The 22441-nt window shown below is 38.1% G+C and overlaps 1 gene segment (V, D, J or C); it reads right to left on the bottom strand.

The window, feature by feature from the left end:
- Positions 1-6772: 6772 nt before the first annotated feature.
- LOC130882832 (immunoglobulin heavy variable 3-23-like) lies at positions 6773-11721 on the bottom strand. The segment is given in 2 exon segments: positions 6773-7155; positions 11676-11721. Coding segments are annotated over 2 exon segments (429 nt in total).
- Between the last annotated feature and the right edge of the window lie 10720 nt (positions 11722-22441).

Below are 22441 nucleotides of genomic sequence, written 5' to 3'. Positions count from 1 at the left end.
CCATGCATCTGATATAATGATTCCAAGAATAATCTGTATAATGTGAAAAACAATACATGCTGTTAAACATTTTTTTTCTGTATATATGATGAGCCTCGGGCCTACTATAAATACATTCAGATGCCATTCCTTTGAGTCTTGTGTGTATCATTCACTGGCTCTTACCCACCTATTCCTGAGACCCTGTCCCATCTATACTAGTGCCCTGGCTGAGCAGGTTTATTGCAAGTATCCACTTTAATTCAAGGAAAAGCTCCATGCTAATGACACATAGTATAAGGACTGTGGGAATGTGAGAGGTAGAAGCACCATACATTGAAGGGTTCTTTATGGGACTTTATGGGGCTCAGGCTTTTAGACAGAGAATCCAGATGGAGAGACAGTGTAACTGTGGTATCAGTAAATAAACATGGAAATGCAAAAACAATCTGTTGCAAATGAAAATCCCACTCCATTTCCACACAACTAATCTATTGCTCTTCATATGGCCTTTGTTTCTAATTCTCTGATGATCCTACACATTATTAATCAATGTCTAGAAGAACTATGATCCCATTGAAAGGTGTAGTGGCATTTCATTTGCACTTTAATAACTATACCTTAGCTGAGGATCAGAAAAGTAAGACAAACACAATGGCCAGCCTTACAGACAAGTTAGCAATGACAAACACCTTTAATCCCAGTAGCCACACTAGCTTGCCATAGAAACTAGGCAGTAGTGGTACATGCCCTTAATCCCAGAACTAGAGTGGATTATAAAGCTGGAGGAGACAGCTCTCAGACTCTGTCTCATTCTGAGATTCCTGGAGGCAGAATTATCATTTTGGAAATGAGGTAGAGGTAAAAGCCAGTAGCTGGTTGTTTTGCTTTTCTGAACTTCAGGGTTTTTTGTTTTGTTTTGTTTTGTTTTGTTTTTTGTTTTTGTTTTTGTTTTTTTGGATTTTCAAGACAGGGTTTCTCCGTAGCTTTTGGTTCCTGTCCTGGAACTAGCTCTTGTAGACCAGGCTGGCCTGGAACTCACAGAGATCCGACTGCCTCTGCCTCCCGAGTGCTGGGATTAAAGGCGTGTGCCACCATCACCCGGCCTTACCTTCAGGTTTAACCCCTATTCCTGTCTCTGAGTTTTATTAATCATGTTACATTTGGTGCTCAAATTTGCTTTGAACACCCACTTGGTCTTCTCCAGTGAGATCAGCCAGAAGGTTCCAAGAATGTGATGGAGGATAACCCACAACACACATCCCTTTCCCTGAATCCTACAGGTGCTACAGTCTGAAACATCTGTTATTCAGATCAATGATCTGTGACTCAGATTTCACTGCAGAGACCACAAAACATATTTGCAAGTGAATGAGTGTAAGTAAGTACTCTGTGGAGGAAGTCATGGATCTAGAAATGCAGCTACATGATGAAATTAAAATCTTGTAAGCTTTTAAAATGTGTTTAAATACATTGGTAAAGGTAGGGTATTTTATTTTAGCCAAAACCAAATTGATTATACACCAGGAATCTGACAAAACCAGAATAGACCCTAATACATAGAAACTACATTGTGATTTGACAGCATTTCCAGAAAGGAACTTGAGGCTTAGGGACACCTTAGCAGTGTGTTAGCCATGAACCTCCTGTAGGCTCCTGAAGGTCAGCTGCTTTCTCTAGCCACATTTTTTCTATGGTCTGATTACCAGAGCATAGCCAGGGTCAATGATGAAATTGATGTTCATGTTTTATGTGAGGATTATATATAGACTGGAGGAAATCAAGGTTAATGGTTTATAGGTCCTACCAAAGTATTCCAGCATGATCCATTGGCTCTTACCAAAATCTTAAATTCTGTTCTAACTGGAGAATTAAATGACACTCTCTTGTGAATCAAAGGACCACCCCCACTCCATATGATCCTTGAGTCTCTTCAAGATTCATCCTGGTGCCTGCAGCCCAGCCAGGTCTGCCCTCTGTGATGCTATGTATCTTGTTCAGATGAAATTGCAAATTACATAGAAAAAAATCAATATTAAAGTGGAAAACAGGACTTTGAAAATATTCAGATGAGTTATACATTAGTACAGACTAAATTCTAGAAGAGTGCAATGAGAAACACGACTTTGATGCACAGAGCAAGCCAAGGAACAGAGAAGCCAACTCTTCATGGGCTTGTGCACCTGCTGTGATTCAGCACACTGAAATGTCTTGTGTTAGTGCTGGGGAGTCTCAGTTGGCCCTTTGTACCACCTGCTGGTCCTGAAGTCTCTGTAGGAAGGTTTTGTGCAGGTTCATACTGGAGTTCCATTACTGTGTCTCTGGTTGAGTAATATACAGTTTGTCTCTAGATTGCAGACTGTTCAGTTTTAAGGAAACTTGGCTCTTAGAGGTGTCCCTGCTGCTGATGACCTAGGATTTGAGAACTGAATTATAACCAGTGTTTTCATTATTATTATTCCATATTATTCTCATTAACTCCAGACCCAATCCTAGAGGCTGATGGACACAGTGTATATGACAGTTGTCTAATGAGAGCACAGAGACAGTGCAGGTGAGATACAGGGTCTGGTCTGTCATGGCTGCACCAGGTTAGGTCCTGTCTCCTTCAACTGGACCTGGACCTGGGACAGGTCACCTGGAGTCAAGCAACATCATCAGTCATACATTCCATATATGGTGGACCTGGGTCTCTCTCCTTAAATTACAGGTTGGAAAGTTCATGAGGCAGAGGAGCAGCACCAGGACAGTCATGCTCTGTTGGAGGCTCTAGGCTTCTAGCTAGGCCTTGGTTTTCTTCCTGAACCTGAGGCTCTTTGAATTGGGAGAGGTTCCTGAGAGTGTATAAGGAAGCACAGGAAGTTTTCATTTTCCCTTCAGGTGACTGACATTTGTTTTCTGCTTTTTAGTAGAAATATAAATGGATACTCAGGAACAATTTCCTGGTTCTGGTTGGGTTTCCAATCCCTGACAAACAAGAAATATTTTGAGTCACACTGTGCAGATCTGCCAGGCAAAAGATGGAAATGTTTAGGGTGAGTCCACATTCAATCAATGACGGTAGAACGGGGTATAACTTACTTGTTGTATTTGAATGTCTCTAAAAATTCATAAATTGGATTTAGAATGGATTTGGGGTTCATAGTGATCAGAAATCATACTTCTGATAACTTAGAATATATTCTTTTGGTGTCGGTAGAGGCATCTTATTTTTATTCCTCATATAGAAGATAACTTGTGGTTATTAACATTTAGTATGTATGATCTTATGTGTTCATTGGGAAAAAACACAAGTGACTGACTTGGATCTGATCTTATTAGGCTCAGACTAATTACATTTCTAATTAGTGACACCATACCTGAACACTTGTCCTTGAACATCTCTATTTACATCAGTCCTTTTTTCTCTTTGTAGTTTTATATTCTCTTTCTCTGTCCTCCGGTTGCAGCAAATAAGAACCCAGGTTCTATGATTATGGCATTGTCAATGGATGAGAAAGCCATCAGTTAGTAACACCTCATGAAAAGAAGTAGTATTCAGCCAGGCTTGAGAATTATGAGATCTGAAGTAATAAAAAGACACAGAAACCTATGTGATAACATGGAAGCACGGTGTACTTGAACAGTGGGAACTGCTTGCCTTGTGGTGAGATAACCATAGAGGATGAGGGACTGAAGGGCTTTGTCACCTGCCTTAGTAATGTAAATCACCAGAGAAGGAAAATGAGGAGCTGTAACCAACCGGCCCTGTTAGAACATCCAACACGTCTTTTATTGGAATCACATATTTTATGTGCCTCAATTTGTTGTGCACTATATTTACTGTGAGTGACAGTGGGGGAGCTAGAACATAGGTGAGACAGTCATCCTTGCAAATACTCATGGGTAACAAACACTATGAGTGCTGTGTTTTTCTTATTTGTGACATTCAGTAAGTTAAAAGAATATTTTTCAGACGTATTTAGATTGTCTCATCTTGGGTTTGTCTGATATTCTCATTGTGGTTACAAAAATCAGGGAAGGAATATCAGAGAAACAAAGACACATTTCTGATACTACATTTGGGAACTTGGTATAGGTCAACTTATTATTCACATATTTTTACATTGTCTACTGCAGAAATAGTTTGCATCTGTATTCTGTACTCTCTTGATTTCTGGGTTTTTGTTCCTGTGAATCTGTCTAGAAGGAATTCACTAAGCAAAAGTCATTTCAAAGGGAATGAGCTGACGGTAAAGTCACACATTTACAATTATCTTCTATTTAAAAGGTGGATCCTTACTCTTAAATGTTTCATCAGTCATTTTCAACTCTCTGCAACCTCAGCCACACATTCCAACACACACAGACAGAGACACATGAATAAAATGAGAATGAGATTCCGATTTCCAAATACAGTCAGAAACACTCTCACTTTCGCTGGTAGAAGGGATGACTTATGACTTTTTTTTTAAGTTTATATATTTAACATTTCCACCTCCTCCCATCTTCCCTTTTCCCTCCCACTCCCTTCACTCCCCCTTCCCCTCCACCCACTCTCTCTCCCCCTTGTTCTCCATCCTAAGAGAAGTCAGGGGTCCCTGCATTGTGAGAAGTCCAAGCCCCGCCCCCCCTCCATCCAGTTCTATGAGGGTGTGAATCCAAACAGACTAGGCTCCCAAAAACCAGTACATGCAGTAGAATCAAAATCCAGTGTCATTATCATTGGCTTCTCAGTTAGCACTCATTATCAGCCACATTCAGAGAGTCCAGTTTGATCACACGCTCATTCAGACCCAGTGCACCCGGCCTTGGTGAGCTCCCATTAGATCAGTCCCACCATCTATGTGGGTGGATACAAAAGGGATGACTTTTTTCCTATTTTGACAGGGTCATCTATGTGGCAGGTACTTTCCATATAGACCAAGCTATGAGAGATTTTCTTTCTTCTGTCTCTCAAGATATATTTTACTGTACCATACTATCAAATACACTTCTGTTGATAATTAAAGAATTTATTTCTTTGAAAAATCTTCAGTACAATATATTCTGATAATTATTTACATTCTCTCTTCTTTTACAGATCCTACCCATTTTGCCATTTCTAGATTTCCATAATGGTCAGTTTTAAGGGTTATTTATGAGAACTCAAGTCATTCATTTTCATATAAACAGTTATTGGTTTAAAAATCTATAATGGCAATACATTATCTGTTTTAAAAATTATTTTACAATACATGTATTTCTTTTACATATGAGAATTCTTTTATCAATGTATGGTTATAATATCCAGGGCTCAAGAGTTGGCTCAGTGCTAAGGTGCCTGTCTTCCAGTATTAGTAGCTTAGCTTGATTCACAACACTTAGCTTAGACGCTGGGTGTGATGGTTTATCCTCTATTCCCAGCAGTGGAGGGGGTTGTGACTGCAGGTTCTCTAAAACATGCCATCCCAAGAATCTATCTGCACATTCACACTCCAGGTTCACTGTGAGATCCTGTTTCAAAAATAAGATAGAAATGAACCAATAAACACACTCAATCTCAACTCTAACCTTCAGACACATGTGCAAACCATACACAATGCACACATAGTCTAGACAGTTTGGTTTTCAGGCCATCCAAACATTTTCCTTACCATGCATGGGATTCATGGTTTATAGTTATTTAGAAATGTGTCATGGAATTTGCAGACCTTGGATGAACTGCTTGTTATGGAAGTAAAGAGATGAACTCCTGTATACTTGCTCCTTCTCCAAAACTTTACAACTGCACTACCTATTCTGGGGCTTCCATTCCTTTTCCAGCCATGAGAGTGGCTCATTTTAGTCTCTGAAAGTGAGATATGATATTTGTCTAAGTGCTTAATTCCTATTTTTAAGAGAGTTTGGCTCTTAAACTAAAGACCTTCCACATGATCAAAAAGCACTCTACCACAGAGCTACAATCCTAGATCAATCTTTTAAAATATCACATTATTCTGCAGAAAATATTTTTTTGAAGACTGCATTTATGCACTACTGAAATATACACTAGGGACCACAAATTCTTCTCTTTTCATCCCAGCACTTATAACTGATTCTGCAAAGGATAAATTTACTGAGCATGGATCTTAAGAATGTTGGGGTATTGAGGATAAATCAAACTAAACAACAACAACAACAAAAACAAAACAAAACAAACAAACAAAAAAAAACAGAAGGAAGAGGACAAGGAGAAGTGAGGGAAACTTAACCCTCAGTTGGTGATCCCTATTCTGAGTCTGGACTCCATGACATTTTCAAGGCTACTGTGTAGTTGAACCACAGCATGTGCTGGAATCTCACTACTCATGTTCAACTCACACACATGAATGAAAAGGTAAAAATGAGAGCAGACTGCACATTTGAGTAACAGTATCTGCCACACACTGAAAAGAGAAAAACAGGCTGTTCAGCATCGTATGTCCCCACAAAAACGCACACACACACACACACACACACACACACACACACACACACGGAGAGTAGTTAGAGAAAGTGTGAGAAAGACAACGAGAGAAAGAGGGAGAGGGAGAAAAAGAGGGAGACCTTGAGAGAGACAGGTAGACAGAAAGAGTTAAAAGGGAAACAGGGAGAAACACTGTAATAAATAAACACACATAACCCAACAGAAAAAAACATGGAATAAACATTTGGACATTCAAGGATTACTACACACTATACGTGTAGAGAAAATCTCTAAGTGTGGTAAGGACAGGCAGTGCAAACGCAGAGAAGTCCAGTCTTGCATGGTTCTCTAAGCAGGCTTTTCTGTGACTCAGATCTCTAAGTGCTCTCAGAGCCCCCTGCTGGTCCCGTGTTCCCCACAGGGGTGTTTTTGTCTGAGCTCACAGGAGCATTCACTCACTGTGACTCTTGCACAGTAATACATGGCTGTGTCTTCAGACCTCAGACTGCTCATTTCCAGGTACAGAGTGTTCTTGGCATTGTCTCTGGAGATTGTGAACCGGCCCTTCACAGCGTCGGTATACCAGGTGCTACCACCATTTTTATTAATCGCTCCTACCCACTCCAGTCCCTTTCCTGGAGCCTGGCGGACCCAGTGCATGTAATAATTACTGAAGGTGAATCCAGAGGCTGCACAGGAGAGTTTTAGAGACTTTCCAGGCTGCACTAAGTCTCCCCCAGACTCCAGCAACTGCACTTCACACTGGACACCTGTAAACACAAAGAATTCTGGTTAGAAAACTGACACAGAAGACATTTTTTTTCTCTTTCTCATGTACACACAACACACAGCATCTCATTTTTATGAATTACCTTTTAAAATAAGAATAAAGGAAACCAATATGGGCCTTAAGTCCATGGTAAGTGTCCTGTGTTCAGTGTTGAATCCTGACTGGAAGGACTTGGGAATCCAGTGTGTGTCTCCTCTGCCCAGAACTGCAGGGGAAGGGCAGGGATGGATTTTATGGGCATAAAGAAGCCTTATTTGCATATCTTTCTCCCATAACAGGTTCTGTAGGTGGACCTGGGTAGAAAGCAGTACTCAGAGCATATATAAGACATCATAGACACTGCTGACAGTTATAGAAATTGAAGCATTAATGTAGCTCTGTGTACACATTTTCCTTGTTAGGGATTCACCACACTTTATTTTAGTTCCCTTTTCATAATATGCATAGAAAATGTTGTGTTTCCACACTGTCATGTATCTTTAGGATCAATGTGAAATTAAAAATCTTCACACACAGCTGTGTTTCTAGATATTAGCTCTGTCTGTCCCTCTGTCTCTGCTGGACATGGATTTTTCCTTAGGTGAATCTTGGGTAGGGTCCCACCCCACTCTAAGTAGAACTACTTCCCTATGACAGGAACACTTGAGACTTTTCTGAATTTTACTCTTCTGAGAGATGCTGTCCTATAGCCTCAGGAAGTTTGCAAATAAGATGATTCTTGTTGTTGTCTGTCTTCCTCTCTATGATTGCTGTGGGGATATATTTATATTTTCATCACTCAATTGTTTGTATTCTGATGTTCTCCCTATGATTAATTTTTATTCCCCACTCTGCCTTTCCCTTTCCCATCTCGATACCAGGCAACACATGGCTGTCTTCATGCTGTCTTGGGTCAGTTTTTATTTCTGTATATTTATAGTCAGCCCAATGGGGACATTTAATCCATTTTTGTAACAAAACACAAAACTTTTGCATCAATTTTGTATTTTCAGAAGACTTTGTTTTTATTTTCCCAAATTCTCACGCTTTCTGCCCTTTCAGCCCTTTTCTGTCACTACACCCAACTTTTCTTTTCACAACCCCTGTATTACCTTGTGCTTTTTCTGTCTTGTCCTTCATTTAAGATGTCTTTTCCTGTCTTGACTTCCATTCTAGTTCCAAGCCTACAAAACAGAAGTCAGAATACCAAACACAAACCAACAACAGAGAGTGCAGAGGAATAATTATGGGAACAACAAAAGCACTAATAAAAACACAAACTGTGAAAATCATAAAACTCAGATGCTATAGGAAGGGCTGAAGAGTTATGGACCAGGGACGACAACTGATGTCTGCAAGGATGTCCATAATTGTGGATGAGAATTTTGTGGTCTGAGTCGCACAATGTACCTGTAAATAAATCATTAGCTTGGACTTCAATGTGCAAGGTAATTTCTACCAAAGTGCAAATGTTCAAAAATATAATCTTTTAACAGTTATAACAACTGTACACTTTTTATCAAGTTTAGAAGTAGGAAACTGTGGATGGTTCATTTTTAAAGCTAACTTTGAAAAGTAACATCAATTCAAAGAAGTTTTGATTTCTCTATCACAAGTCTAAAAATAAAGAGGATGAATTAAAGATTATTCAAAATTCTTACAAAGCAGTCTTAAAAAGTTTCATAATTTCAGACTCCTGTCTATCTGTCTCTCTCTCTCTCTCTGTATATGTATATATATATATATATATATATATATATATATATATATATATATACAGTTGATTTGTTTGACATAGATCAATTAGACATCCTAGAGGATTGTGGGGAAACACCGATGTTTAATGTGTAATGAAAAAGCAACATTAATAGGCCATGACAAGTAAAGTGTAACCTAGAAGATTTCCTTTTGTAAAAGAAAAAAACCCAAGGCTATGACATCAAAAAGTTTCAAATGCAGCATGTCCCAAATGACCACTGTTTCTCAGAGTACCTGTTTGTCCTCCACATCCCCTGCTGGTCTGAGTGGAAAGGTCACCAGGCAGAGGAGCAGCACCTACTGGATGCTCTAGTGAGAAGGACAGGGGCCTCTCAGCTAGGCCTGGCTTTTAGTCTGAGTAGGAGGGCTTCTGTTCATTGAGGGAGGATCCTGAGAGGATAAAGGGAATCACTGGGCAAGACATCCACTTTTCCCTTGGGTTTTTGAGAATTCCCCTTGAGTTTCTTAGAGGAGTAACATTTTTCTGACACTGTCTAGACTCTCACTTGCATATAAATAGGAAATTGTATGATTCACATTGTGCAGACCTTGGATGAAAACATTAAGTGACTCCACATTCATGCTGTGCAGAAAACAGAGGATATCATATCCTCAATGCATATCCCTGTAAATCCCAGCAGAGTGTTTAGATGGAATTTAGTCATAAGGTGCACTTCAGCCTCTTCCTGATGTGAAATCAGGATTAAGGAGATACTTGAAATACTTTCTGTTGTCATTGAAGTTATTTTTTTATCACTCACCTAGAAAATCCAATTGGTGAGGGGGCAACGCACAAACATTTAGTGCATGTGATTTTAATTTTTTGTCTGAAGGGAGATTCATGAGATTGATTTTCATGTACATAAGTCTTTCTCAGGGACACCATACCTGGATATTTCCTAGTTCCTAGTCTCTGTTTGTCTGTGTCTCTATTACTATGTATATTTTTATTTCCCTCCTTGTCTCTTTACCACTTGAAGCACATTGCAAATGCAGGTTCCTAAATATGATTGCTGAATTGGTGAGGGATGGAGGGACAGCTTTCATGACACCTCATAAAAAGCAGTAGCATGGAACCAGTCTTCAGGGTTATGTTACCTGAAGCAATAAAAAGACAGAGAACCCTAAGTGATGACAAGTAGTGGAGAGGATGACTTGCTTGAACAATGGGAACCGTTTGTCTTGCTGTGAAGATCACCATAGAGAAAGGGGATTTAGGGCTTTTCTCTCACGCCATCAGAGAATGGCAGAGAATAGCTCAAAATAAACTGTTTAGGAAATCCCAGAGAATATCCACCAGTTCTTTCACATTGGACACCCATATGTTGTGTTCCTTTTTCCTCTGAGCATAATCTGTATGTCAATAGCAGTGGTGGAGACAGGTCTTAACACTGGGAAGCCTGCAATCCTGTGCCAGCTATGAAGGGTACACATCCCTGTAAGTGGTTTGTCTCCCTTGTTCAGGAAGAACATTTTCAGACATTATGTACAGTGTGTCTCATCTTTGGTTTGTCTGATTTTTCATTGTGTGTTTTGGGTCTTGAGAAAGATCATAGGAATAATTGCATATATTTCATATTATCCTGGAGAACTGGTATGTGATCTCTTACTCAAGAATTTACTGCAGAAGCAGAAATTTTCTGAAAATTTAGAAAGAATAAAACTTATTCAAGCTAATCTATGAATCAGTCATTCCTACTACCCTCCTTCCTCTGCTACTCACTTCTGAAGACCATTTCTGGACCCTCATACGCTCATGTCTCTTGTGTCTTTTCCTTCCTCCCCTCCCTCCCTAATTCCCTGCTAAACTTCTGCTTCCTCATTTCCTCTCTCCTCTTCCCTCTCACTCTCTCCCACATCCTTTCTTCAATCACTTCCTTTTATTTCCTTTGTCTGCAGCATGGTGTTTCTTCTATATGTGCATAATTGTTATGGCTACACTGGATCTAAAAGGCAGCACCCAACTCTATCACATACTTCCAGCAGTCTCTTGCTACCTTTCTTGGGCTTCAAAGCATACATAATATGTATGTTCTGGGGGGAGTATTCAGCAGTCACTTATTTTCTGTATTAGGGCAGTCATGGGTACATACTTTACATGTCACACACTTCAGAAAGATGCTTCACTGACCAAGTCTGAGAGAAGCACTAACATATTGGTACAAGTAAAGAAGACAGTGTTAGTATATGTTCCTTGGCCAAACATGATTGGTATATTTCCTCACAGTACTGTGACCTTTGTACTTTGATTTTAGAACATTTTTGTGTTCTAGTTATTTAAAATAGTTTAATTTTGAAATATGATTATCTCAGTAAAAAATATTGAGAATCTCAGTTTTGTATACCAATTACAGCCCCTCTCCTCTACATGCTGGACTATTTAACTGGTTTAGTTTTGTACATCACTTGTACAGGAACACATAACATTTTATGTGTGTAATGACCATTTGATATCCAGAGGTAACCATATCACAGAACGCAGTTGATGTTATTACTATCATAAATAGATTCAACACACTCCAGCCCTTCCCTGGAGCCTGGCAGACCCAGCTCATCCAGTAGTCACTAAAGGTGAATCCAGAGTCCATGCAGAAGAGTTTTAGGGACTTTCCAGGTTGTAGCAAGCCTCCTTCCAACTGCACAAGCTGAATCTCATTTTGAACACCTGCAAACACAGATATTCCTGATAAGAAAACACTCACAAAATCCAATTTTCTTCTTCATGTACACAGATGCACGCAGCATCTGGTTTCCATAAATTACCATTTAAAATGATGGCAAGGAAAAGCCAACTGATCCCCAAGTCCATGGCGAATGGTCTCTAACCAGTGGTGATCAGTGAATGGGAGGACCAGGGAACTCAGGTCTGGGCTCCTCTGTCTGAGCTGCTTGGTCAAGGCAGTGCTGGTTTTCATTGGCACAGAGAATCCACATTTGCGTGTCTTCAAGCTCTAGTTGCTCTGTGTTCGAACCTTGAGGGAAGGCAGTGCTCATAAGGCATCAAAATCAACGATGACAGTTACAGAAATTGAAATAAAATTATAGTTTGGGATTCAAATTTTCCTTGTGAAGAATTCACAACACTCCAGTTAGTTTCTTTATGTGTGTGTGCACAGAACATGCGAATATATACTATCAGGTCTCCTTAGTACACATATGATATTAAGTGTGCCAAACACAAATGTGTCTACACAGGAGCTCAGTTTTTCTTACTTTTTGGCCTGGAAATGGATTCTCCCTGATGTGGCTCTTTGACAAGGCCACAATATTCAGATGCTGTTAGCATAACTCACTCTCTGTTGCAAGAACACTTGGGAATTTTCTGAATTTTACTTACTTTTGAGACCATGCTGTCTTCATGCTATAGGAGAATTGCAAGTGAGATATTCCTTGTCACTCTTTCTCTCCACTACTTTGCACTTGCTAAGGAGACCTATATCCATTAGCATCAAATGCACTTTTTTTTTCCATTCTGAAGTTCTCTCTCTGATTCCTTTAAACACCCCACTCCACTGTTATCTTCTGTCATCATTACCATAGGCAACTCATGACTGTCTTTATTTTGTGTTAGAATAGTTTTCATCTACCTAATAATATAATTGCCAAAACCAAAATTTTGATTAAGTTTTAGGAAATACATTGTTATTTAAGCAGTTGTCTGGTTTCCCTCCTATTCATTTACTTTCCATTATCACTTCCAGATTTTGCTTTAACAGCACCAACATTACCCTGTGCTTCATTCTGCTTGCCCCTCACTTAAGATGTCTTCCTTTCCTACGGCTGGCATTCTAATTACAAGGTCTGCAAAAGAGATGCCAGAACACCTGACATAAAGAATCTAGGTTCTGAATATGACAGAAATAGGTAGTCTGTGTCATTCTCACTATTTGTTATATTTTATGACATAACTGTTTCCAGTTCCAATTACTTTCTTCCAAGACTCAGAGAACACTGAGGAGAGGAGGTGAAAAGAATGTAAGAGGCTGAGCATAAAGAAGAGCATTGTGAACTTCTGAATTCTGGATTTGACATGGCTCTCACATCATTAACTCATAAGGGCAGTTGTTTTCTGTGTAAGCATACCTAAGACCAAGCCAGTCAAAATCATTGTGTAGATTTTTTTCGAGGCCTTCCCTCTTACTGAAGATCTGTTGAACATAGATCTTTCCTGAAAACTGAGACACTTTCTTTTTAAGAATGTAATCATTTTTAGGTTTTTTATACTGTAGTGCCTGACTACACATGCATGCACACATGGGCAACGTTAACTAGACTAAAAGAGGTCCATAAGTTGTGAAAATTTATGTTGGGGATGATTTTGGTTTAGTGAAAGAAAAATAGAGTGTAAATTTGATTATATTTAATTGTATATATTTAGGGTATGCAATTCCTCAAAATGAAGGAAAAATAGTACACATTGAATGACTGAATTGTTTTAAAAATAAATCCCCAAAGAAAATGTTTAAGAAATATCCTACTAAATATGAAAAAAAAATGGGTAGGCAAGGCAGCATTTAGAAAAAAAATTGAGATGAAAGTTTATCCACACTTTATTTTGTACTACACTTAAGTACCTCGAAAATAAAGCCAGCATGGAGCATCTCAAATGCTAACATATGGGGTCTGGGAAAGGGGGTACAGACCTGAGGTCATTGATGGTGCTTGTGGATGTGTCCAGGGAATAGTAAGGATTTGCAAAGTCAATACGGAGGTTCTCTTAGGCATACATGGGTCATCTGTCAGGTAAAAAGCAGTGCATTATGCAATTTGAATGTGGGTGAATCAGTAGAACATGTCCAGGGTAATAGATGGCCTGATAACTGGGTTTTGAGAAGAGATCAGAGGTCAAGAAGAGGAGCAAATTTACTACTTGGATTTTCTAGCCAGGTTGTGCAACTGATGGGTCCCTGTACAGTGAAGACATAACTTTAGGGACTCCTGACAGAGAGATGATGGGAGAAGAGACGCAGAACAACAGGGTACTGGCAAGTGGGGTTTTGTGAGATCCCTTAGGGAAGATGTTATTGTAATGATAGGTACAAGGTAGGTCATTATATTGGTGTGTTGACTTAGTTAGACAAGCAATGAGCACTGCTGATTTAATTTAGATTTTTTTTTCTATCATCCAGTGTTCCTCTAGTACCATTACTGCTTTCTCATTAGCATTAAGAAAATTCAAGGTTAATGAAGCTTTATGCAATCTATTTCCTGTGATATTTTCCATTCCTTTCTGTTTATTTAACTTATCCTTTAGAGTTCAGTTTGAGCTTTCTATAAATGCCTGACCTGTAGGATTATTTGGTATACCTGTAATATGATTTACATTATTATAAGCAAAAAAAATACTGTTTCATTTTCTTAGAGACATATGCTGGCCCATTATCTGTCTTTATTTGTACAGGTATACCCTTGTTGGCCATAACTTCTAATAAATGTGTGATTACTGAATCAGCCTTTTCCAAGTCAAAGCAGTTGCCCATTGAAAACCTGAGTTCATGTCTATGGTGTGGTGTACATATTTTAATTTACCAAATTATTTAAAGTGGAACACATCCATCTGCCAGATTTCATTTTCAACATTCATTGTATGCAGGATCTGTAGTTGGAGCCGTGGGTTGCGTCCCGGCTCCCCGCCACCTGACTACCTTATGCCTGGAAATAACAACACACAAATTGTATTGTTTTAAACACTGCTTTGCCCCTTAGCTCTAGCCTCTTACTGGCTAATTCTCACGTCTTGATTAATCGATTTCTAATAATCTGTGTAGCACCATGAAGTGGTGGCTTACTGGAAAGAATCTTAACCTGTGTCCATCTTGGAGAGAAGAGCTATAGCATCTGCCCAACTTCCCTTCTTCCCAGCATTCTGTTTTGTTTACTCCACCTACCTAATTTTCTATCCTATTAAAGGGCCAAAGCAGTTTTTTTATTAACCAATGAAAGTAACACATAGACAGATGACCCTCCTCCATCAAGGATCCGTTCATCCATTGGTACTGATCTGACCTTTAAAGCCCCAAGTATCTTTTTGCATTCTAAGTTGATATTTTCAAAAGCCATAGATACAATAAGTACTCATCTATTTTGGGTATATTGCTCCTGTTTGTACAGCCTGAATTGTTCTTTGTAAAAAGTCACTAAAGGTTTCTTTATGGACCTGTTTAACCCTGGAACATGATTCAGTTCTTTTTATTATTTCTGAATCCTGTCCCAAGCATTTAAAGTTGCTGTGTGGCATAGGTACAAGGAGTGTTCATCATATAGAGCCTGGTCCTATTGGTTTGAGTTATAGCCCTTGCCAAAAGTTTGATCTTGGGAAACCTCAAATTCTTTTGCTTTTAACTGTTGTTCAAAAATGTTTGCCCCTTCCCCCCAGTGACACTTCCATAGCAGCTACAGTCTGTCTTTGAGGACCACTGAAACTAATTAAAGCCAATCGTGTGAAGAGACCTTATCACTTGAAATCCACATTTTCACCATTTCCTTAACAAATGATGACAACAAGCCATAAGATACTATTGCTTACTTAATTTCCTTTAGATTGCTCATAAGTATAGGTTGCTATTTATATTCTTTGAATACTCTCAGGTATTTAGTACCAGATAGCTTATCAGAGGAGATTACCAGATAAGTAGCTAAAACTCTGGGTAAGTCATATTGGACTCTGGCATGTATTGGCTAGGCAAATTCCTGTTCTTGTATCTTCTCTCTCTTTTCTTCAGTTCCGATAATTTCCTCATTTGTTTCAAACCTTTTTGCCACTGCCTTTTGTAAAGTCTGAATCTCCTGTCCTATGTAAAGTTCTAGTGCCTTCGTTCAATATCTAGCTTCTTGTCCTTATTCTGCATATATGAATCCAAGGTATGAAATTTGTCCAGTATGTCTCATTTTTTTACATTATACGAATGGTGCACACATTGCCTTCCTGGAGAGATTCCACATCTCTTACCCCATCATAACTTTTTAACAGATTCTGATTGTTAAATTAAACATCATGATTTTTTTCAGATAACTTCTCAGCACCGTGTGACAGGATTGAATTTTTTCTTTCAAATTAATGTTATCCTTTTCAATGGTATTAAGTTTTTCAGATAGCTGTTCATTATTATTCTGTAAAGAATATAACATATCTAAAAGTGCCTCATTCTTGACTCTATTATCAAACTATTTTCTTAAGGAAAAATATGAAAAAAATGTTAATTCCCAAAATCAAATAAATGGATGTATATGGGCAATCACACAAGACTTGCAGAATACCATCTACAGCATAAGCAAAATGGTTATTAAATTCCTGAATATTAAGATTGTCTGTCATCATATAGCTTTCAATTTTGTTAATTAACTTACCTTCCTTAGAAAGTTTCAGTAAATTGTTGTAGGTATAATAATGTTTGTTGGTCAGCAAATGTTATGGTTGTAGCCACATAGTGGAGAGTCATGGAGGCATGATGACAGCAGGGGTGGGTGAACATGCCTGCTTTGGCTGCTCACATAGTTGCCTACTTAGAAACTGACAAATATGCTTTGTTTAAAATATTAAGAGCAGCTATTAAGGACAATTAAAGTGATTTAATATACAAAGAAAGCTTTTTGGTGGCCTGAGTAAGATAGATACCCAAAATTTTCTGGCAGTCATAAGCCATAATATATGCATTTGGCCAATGTAACACTGGGTAGGTCACAATGTGAAAAATATGGCATGCTGCAGCAGGGAATTTAGAGGTACTAGGCAGTGGCAGGTGGGCTGCAGGCAAGGAATGTGCCTTGGCTGGCCAACCAGGAGTGTGGTGAGGGTTTCAAAAAATATTCCCACATGAGTGCCAGAAGAAAACAAACATGCCAGATGAAGGGAAATTTACAAGATGAGCAGTTGCTCCAAATAAGATGTAATAAGAGTTTCTTTAATTAAAGGAGAACTCAAAGATCACAATGAGTAACAGGAATGGAACCCAACATCCAGGTGTGGTAAGAAGGGAAAGGGAGAGTGTTTGGGAGGGCCTGCATTTTTTGGTACCCAAGGTCATTCCTAACCAGGTCCAGCCTTTCAAAGGCTATTCTCTGAAGAAAGTTCCCAATCATAACTATTGTCACCACTTTCACTCATGGACCAGTTCCACATTGATGACATTGATGACATATCAGAGAAGGACCATATGGATGTGAGAGCTAGAAGAACCATTTAATGAAGTTTTTTCATGAGACTTCACACCTCAGTGTTTCAATAGTGAATCCTGCATTAAGAGACATTTTGACTGTGATATCAAGAAATGAAGAGAAATTCAAAACTTTATTTTTAATGAAAATACCATTTCTATTGTTTACACATACAGACATGGGATGGCTGGATAACACAGTCTTTATTTTAATTTCCTGACTGTCCAACACATTATTTGGCAATTTCATAGTTGAACCATGTTCACATTGATAGAGCAGATTGACCATTTCTCCCATTCCCACAACACTTGTTCTCATTCTTTTCCTTAGTCAATGGCAGTCTTTCCATTGGTTAAGAAGTAATTCATCATTTAGGATTTAATTTAGATTTCCTTGATGATTATACATATTGGCTTTATGCAACCTCTTCTGCCCACATGCCTTGGCCAAAATGAAATCTCCTAGGATCAGAGGGCGGAAGGCAGGAAAATATTCACCCAAGAGAACATTAATTGTCTTCTCTTTCTCTGATCTATGTGTTATGTTATGGATTTCCCTCAGGCCAAAGAAAAAAAATGAGTTACTCTTGAGAAGAAAAATAAGACTTCTGACTTGGGGTCTTTCTATTAGTCCTATTAAATATAGTCATGGGATATAAAAAGAACAAAGAATTTCAATGGAATTCCCATAATTTTGGTACTTACATTCTATTTCAGAGGAGGATTCTTGTCTTACTGTTTATCCAATAATTTATTTATGTCAGTATGCACATATGGATAGTCTTGTGGACATAGTGTTAGATTCAAGTTCATGATACAATAACATGGACCCCATTGCCTATACTGTTTCTCTGAATGACACTTCTCTAGCTCACACATATGATACCAGGTCCTTCCAGTCTACAGCAAGAGAAAATTCAAGAGCTATAATTTTTGGAGACTTTGTAGGCAGCAAAAGCACTAACTAAAGCACACACTGTGAAAACCATAGAACTCAGATGTTTATGGGAGGTAATGATGAAAGAAGAATACAGGAAAGCAGCTGACATCAGCTAGAATGTGCACACAAGTGGCTGAGAATTTTGTTGTGTGAGGGCACACACTACATTTGCAGAGAAATCATTATATTGAACTCCAAGTGGAAGGAAATTTTTATCAATATGTAAATGTTTAAAATTAAATTTCGCAAAAATGATAATAATTGTACAATTTTATGGAATCCTATGTGTTTAGAAATAGAAAACTGTGGAAAATACATGTTCCAATCTAATTTTGGAAAATCACATTAATTCAGGGAATTTGTGGTTTGTTTATTGCATGTGAACAATAAGGTGGATGAATTAGAGATTATTCAAAATTCCCTTTTTTTTTAAATATTTATTTATTTATTATGTATACAATATTCTGTCTGTGTGTATGCCTGCAGGCCAGAAGAAGGCACCAGACCTCCTTACAGATGGTTGTGAGCCACCATGTGGTTGCTGGGAATTGAACTCAGGACCTTTGGAAGAGCAGGCAATGCTCTTAACCTCTGAGCCATCTCTCCAGCCCCTAGAGATTATTCAAAATTCCTAAGTTTCCTTACTGAACTTGTAATGCCTGTCATAATTACTGACTTCTGTTAAAATGAATGTATCTACAATCAGACACACACATACATACACACACACACACACATATATATTGAAATGTATAAAATTCATGTTCTGATTTGTATAGAGCAAGAAACAAAATATTAGCTTAAAGGATTTGTGGATAAAAAACAGAAGCTTAGTGTAACAATAAAATTTATCAGAATATAACAGTTATGACAGGGGCTGCTAGAAGAATTTCTTGGTTATAAGAGGAAGTCGTAGGTTACATCATTAGAACACTGGCTTGTACATAATATTCTAGAACTTAATAACTTCTGAAGCATTCAGCTAATGTTTCTGCAATGTCCCTGTTTGTCCTCAGAGCCCTCTGCTGCTCCGGAGTGCCTCTGTAGGGAGGTTTCTCACAAGCTTATACTATCACTGGCAGAGAAATAGGGGGCTGTGTCCTCAGCTTGCAGATTGTTTGGTTATATGTCTTGCAGGTGGTCCTGCTAATATTGAAATGGGCTTTGAAAGTTGAATTATAATCAGTACTTCCAGTAATTCATAGTCCTTCCATCTACCCCAGACCTATTTCCAGAGAATTGCAGAATCAGCTTACACTATAACTGGTTTACGGGAACCCAGAAACAGTGAAGGTGAGAGAAAGGGTCTATGAGCGATGCACTATGACAGGGCCTATCTCTGACAGATAACCTGAGGCATGGTATCTGGGGACAAGAAACATTACTATTAGTCATACATGCTATGGATGACATGTCTAGGTACCTCTTCTTAAACCTGGAAATAATTACAGCTAGGATAAGTAACCAGGAAGAGTAAGAATGCCAGGCCAACAATTCTCTCCTGAAGGACCTAGTGAAGAGATGGTGCTTCTAAGCTAGGCCCGGTTTTTCAGCCTGAATCTGAGGGCTGCTTTGAATTGGGGAAGATTTCTGACAGAAAAAAGAAAGCATGGAGCTTGCAATTTTTCTTCCAAATGATTTGTTTTGTCTTGTGCTTCTTTGATGAAAATAAATGTATACTCATGAATATTATCTTTCCCCGGTCTGGATTTCCAATTCTGGAAAACCAGGGAACTAGTTTAAAAGCAAAACATGGGAATATTTATCATGAGTCTACACTCATGAAGTGCATGCCAAAGAGTGAATCATTTCCTAAATGCAATTTTACATCTGTGTAATTTCCAGCAGAGAATCTAAGATGGCATTAGGGTCTTGGGAATCAAACATACTGCTTAAGAAATGACTCAAAATTCTTCTTTTTGGTGTCAGGAGAGACAACTTATTCTCACCACTCATCTAAATATTTAGCTTGCAAGAAAGCAGATCACTAACATTTAGTGCATTTCAGAGATTTATCTGAGAGGAGACATAAGGAAGTTATTTGGGTCCATCTCATTAGGTTCAGAATGTTCCCTTTTACATTGTAGGGAATAGTCTTTGTGCCTCTTGATTTTAGTCTATCTATCTATCTATCTATCTATCTATCTATCTATCTATCTATCTATCTATCTATCTATCTATCATCTATCTATCTATCTATCTATCTATCTATCTATCTATCTATCTATCTATCATCTGTCTTTCTTTGTCTTCCTCCTCAGCTTGTAGCACATAACAAAATTATGTTTCTAAACATGATTATTGTGTTGTTGATAGATCAGAAGGTCCATGGGTAATAACACTTTATAAAAAGCAATAGCATGCCTCCAGGTCTGAGGTTTATGTTAACTGAGGTAATAAAAAAGACAGGAACCCAGATGATGGCAAGTGGTGAAGAGGAGGACATGCTTGTACACGAGGAATGGAGTTCCTTTTGTGCGGAAAAATTGTCTGTATTCTCTCAATCATATTTTGAATAAATGCTGATTGGCCAGGCAGGAAGTATAGGTGGTTCAATCAGACAGGGAGTAGAAGTGGGGTGATGAGAATCAAATTCTGGGAAGGAGGAAACCCATTCCTCCCATTCCTGCCCAGACCAATGAGAAGCAAGATGTAGTCTATGCCACTGAGAAAGGTATCGAGCCATGCGGCTAATATAGATAAGAACAATGTGTTAATATAAGCTACAAGAGTTAACAAGAAGCCTGAGCTAATGGGCCAATCAGTTTATAACCAAATGTAGACTCTCCGTGTGATTTTCTTTTGGGGACTTGCCAGCTGTGGGGTACTGGGCAAGACAGAAACCCCAACAAGCAGGTCCCTCATGTTACATTCCTTGAATTGGCAATCAGTATAGAAAGTTTGTAGGAGATGTAAGTCTTTATTCTGATTCTTGATAAAATAAATCACTATGGAAGGGAAGTGCAAGGCTGAATTCAAATCTTGTTATTTTTATAGATTATGTTTTTGTTATTAAGGGCCAACAGGCAACACTCCTTCCTAAGAGTCTCAAATGACACTTTTCTTTGTTTCCTTTTGTGGTTATAAATTTTCCTGAGAAAATCAATGGAAAGAAGAACAAATTTATTTTGTGTCACACTTCAGTAGCACAGTTCATCCTGACAGAGCAGTCAGTATAGCAGGAACTTACAGTAGTTGCTTTCTCCCATCCTTAATTATGAAGTATAAAAGATGAATGCTGGTATTGAAGAGGGTCTCAGATGTCCACAATCTCCTCTTCATAGTGGAAATATTTACTATATGTAACACATAGGAATGACATTTATATTGATTAGAGAAAGAATGGGGCAATAAAAATTTATTCAAGTGTGTGTTTGTATGTGTGTACATATCTATATATGACATAATATAACCTTACAGAAAGCAAGTAATTCTGATTTTTCAATACCTTATAGACTCTAAGCAAAAATAGCATTATCCAGAATGGATATTAACTTAATAGTTTACCTGTATGTGCAGTAAACTAACATAAACACACAGAAAGAACCAAAGTGAAGGATTAGTGTCTTTTAATTGATGAAAAGACAAAATAGCAGGTGGTGATTACAGGGCTTTCTAATGTAGTCAGGTTTTTCTAAAGTGGTGTAATGGGTATATAAAAAGGGATTATTGAATTGACTTACACAATAAGGTCTGTGTAGTGCAATAGTAGTATCTGGGAGTCTGGTCATTGATTCAGGAAACCTGAGAAGCTCCAATCTCCCTAAAAAATCTTGCAGGATTCATAGAGAACCACTGTTTTTCACTGTTTGTTGGAAGCCTGAAAAACTTGTTCTAATATCTATGAATGAATGTTGCAGTTATGGATAAATAAACTTTCCAGGAGTGAAAGTAAAAAGACAAAAAAAAACTAAATTTCTTTCTTTCATTCTTTCATATGCTGCCCACATGTAACTAAGTAGGACTTATCTCAAATTATATGACACAAGGGAACAAAATAAAATAATTGTTTGGAAGTTGGCATTGAGGTGGGAGGGGGGGAATACACATGATATAAATAATATTCTCTGAAGTTTACAAAGAAAATAATAAGAAAATAGGAAAAAGTTCCTCACAAGAATACCTAGAAGGTGATATGTTATTTAATTTATGATCCTGTCAAGTTGAAAACCCAGATTAATCATTACATTGTCATGTAGAAGTGTCTCTGTAGCATCACTGTACAGTCCAAGCTCAGCAGTAGTAACTTGTAAGTGTGCTGAACCTATGGAGTGTGAGTCCCAGGAAATACAGTTTAAGCTTCACACAGAGAAGAAATATGGAACAGGAACTATTAAAGGGTCATGATAAAATTTTAACAGTGTAGTGACAATAGCTTAATGTTTCTTATTTTTTTTCCTTTTTATTTATTTTTATTCTTTTTTAATTAAAATTTC

The sequence above is a fragment of the Chionomys nivalis genome, chromosome 10 (assembly GCF_950005125.1).
Source record: "Chionomys nivalis chromosome 10, mChiNiv1.1, whole genome shotgun sequence".
Classification (NCBI taxonomy): Eukaryota; Metazoa; Chordata; class Mammalia; order Rodentia; family Cricetidae; genus Chionomys; species Chionomys nivalis.
This window is presented reverse-complemented; position numbering and strand designations above follow the sequence as displayed.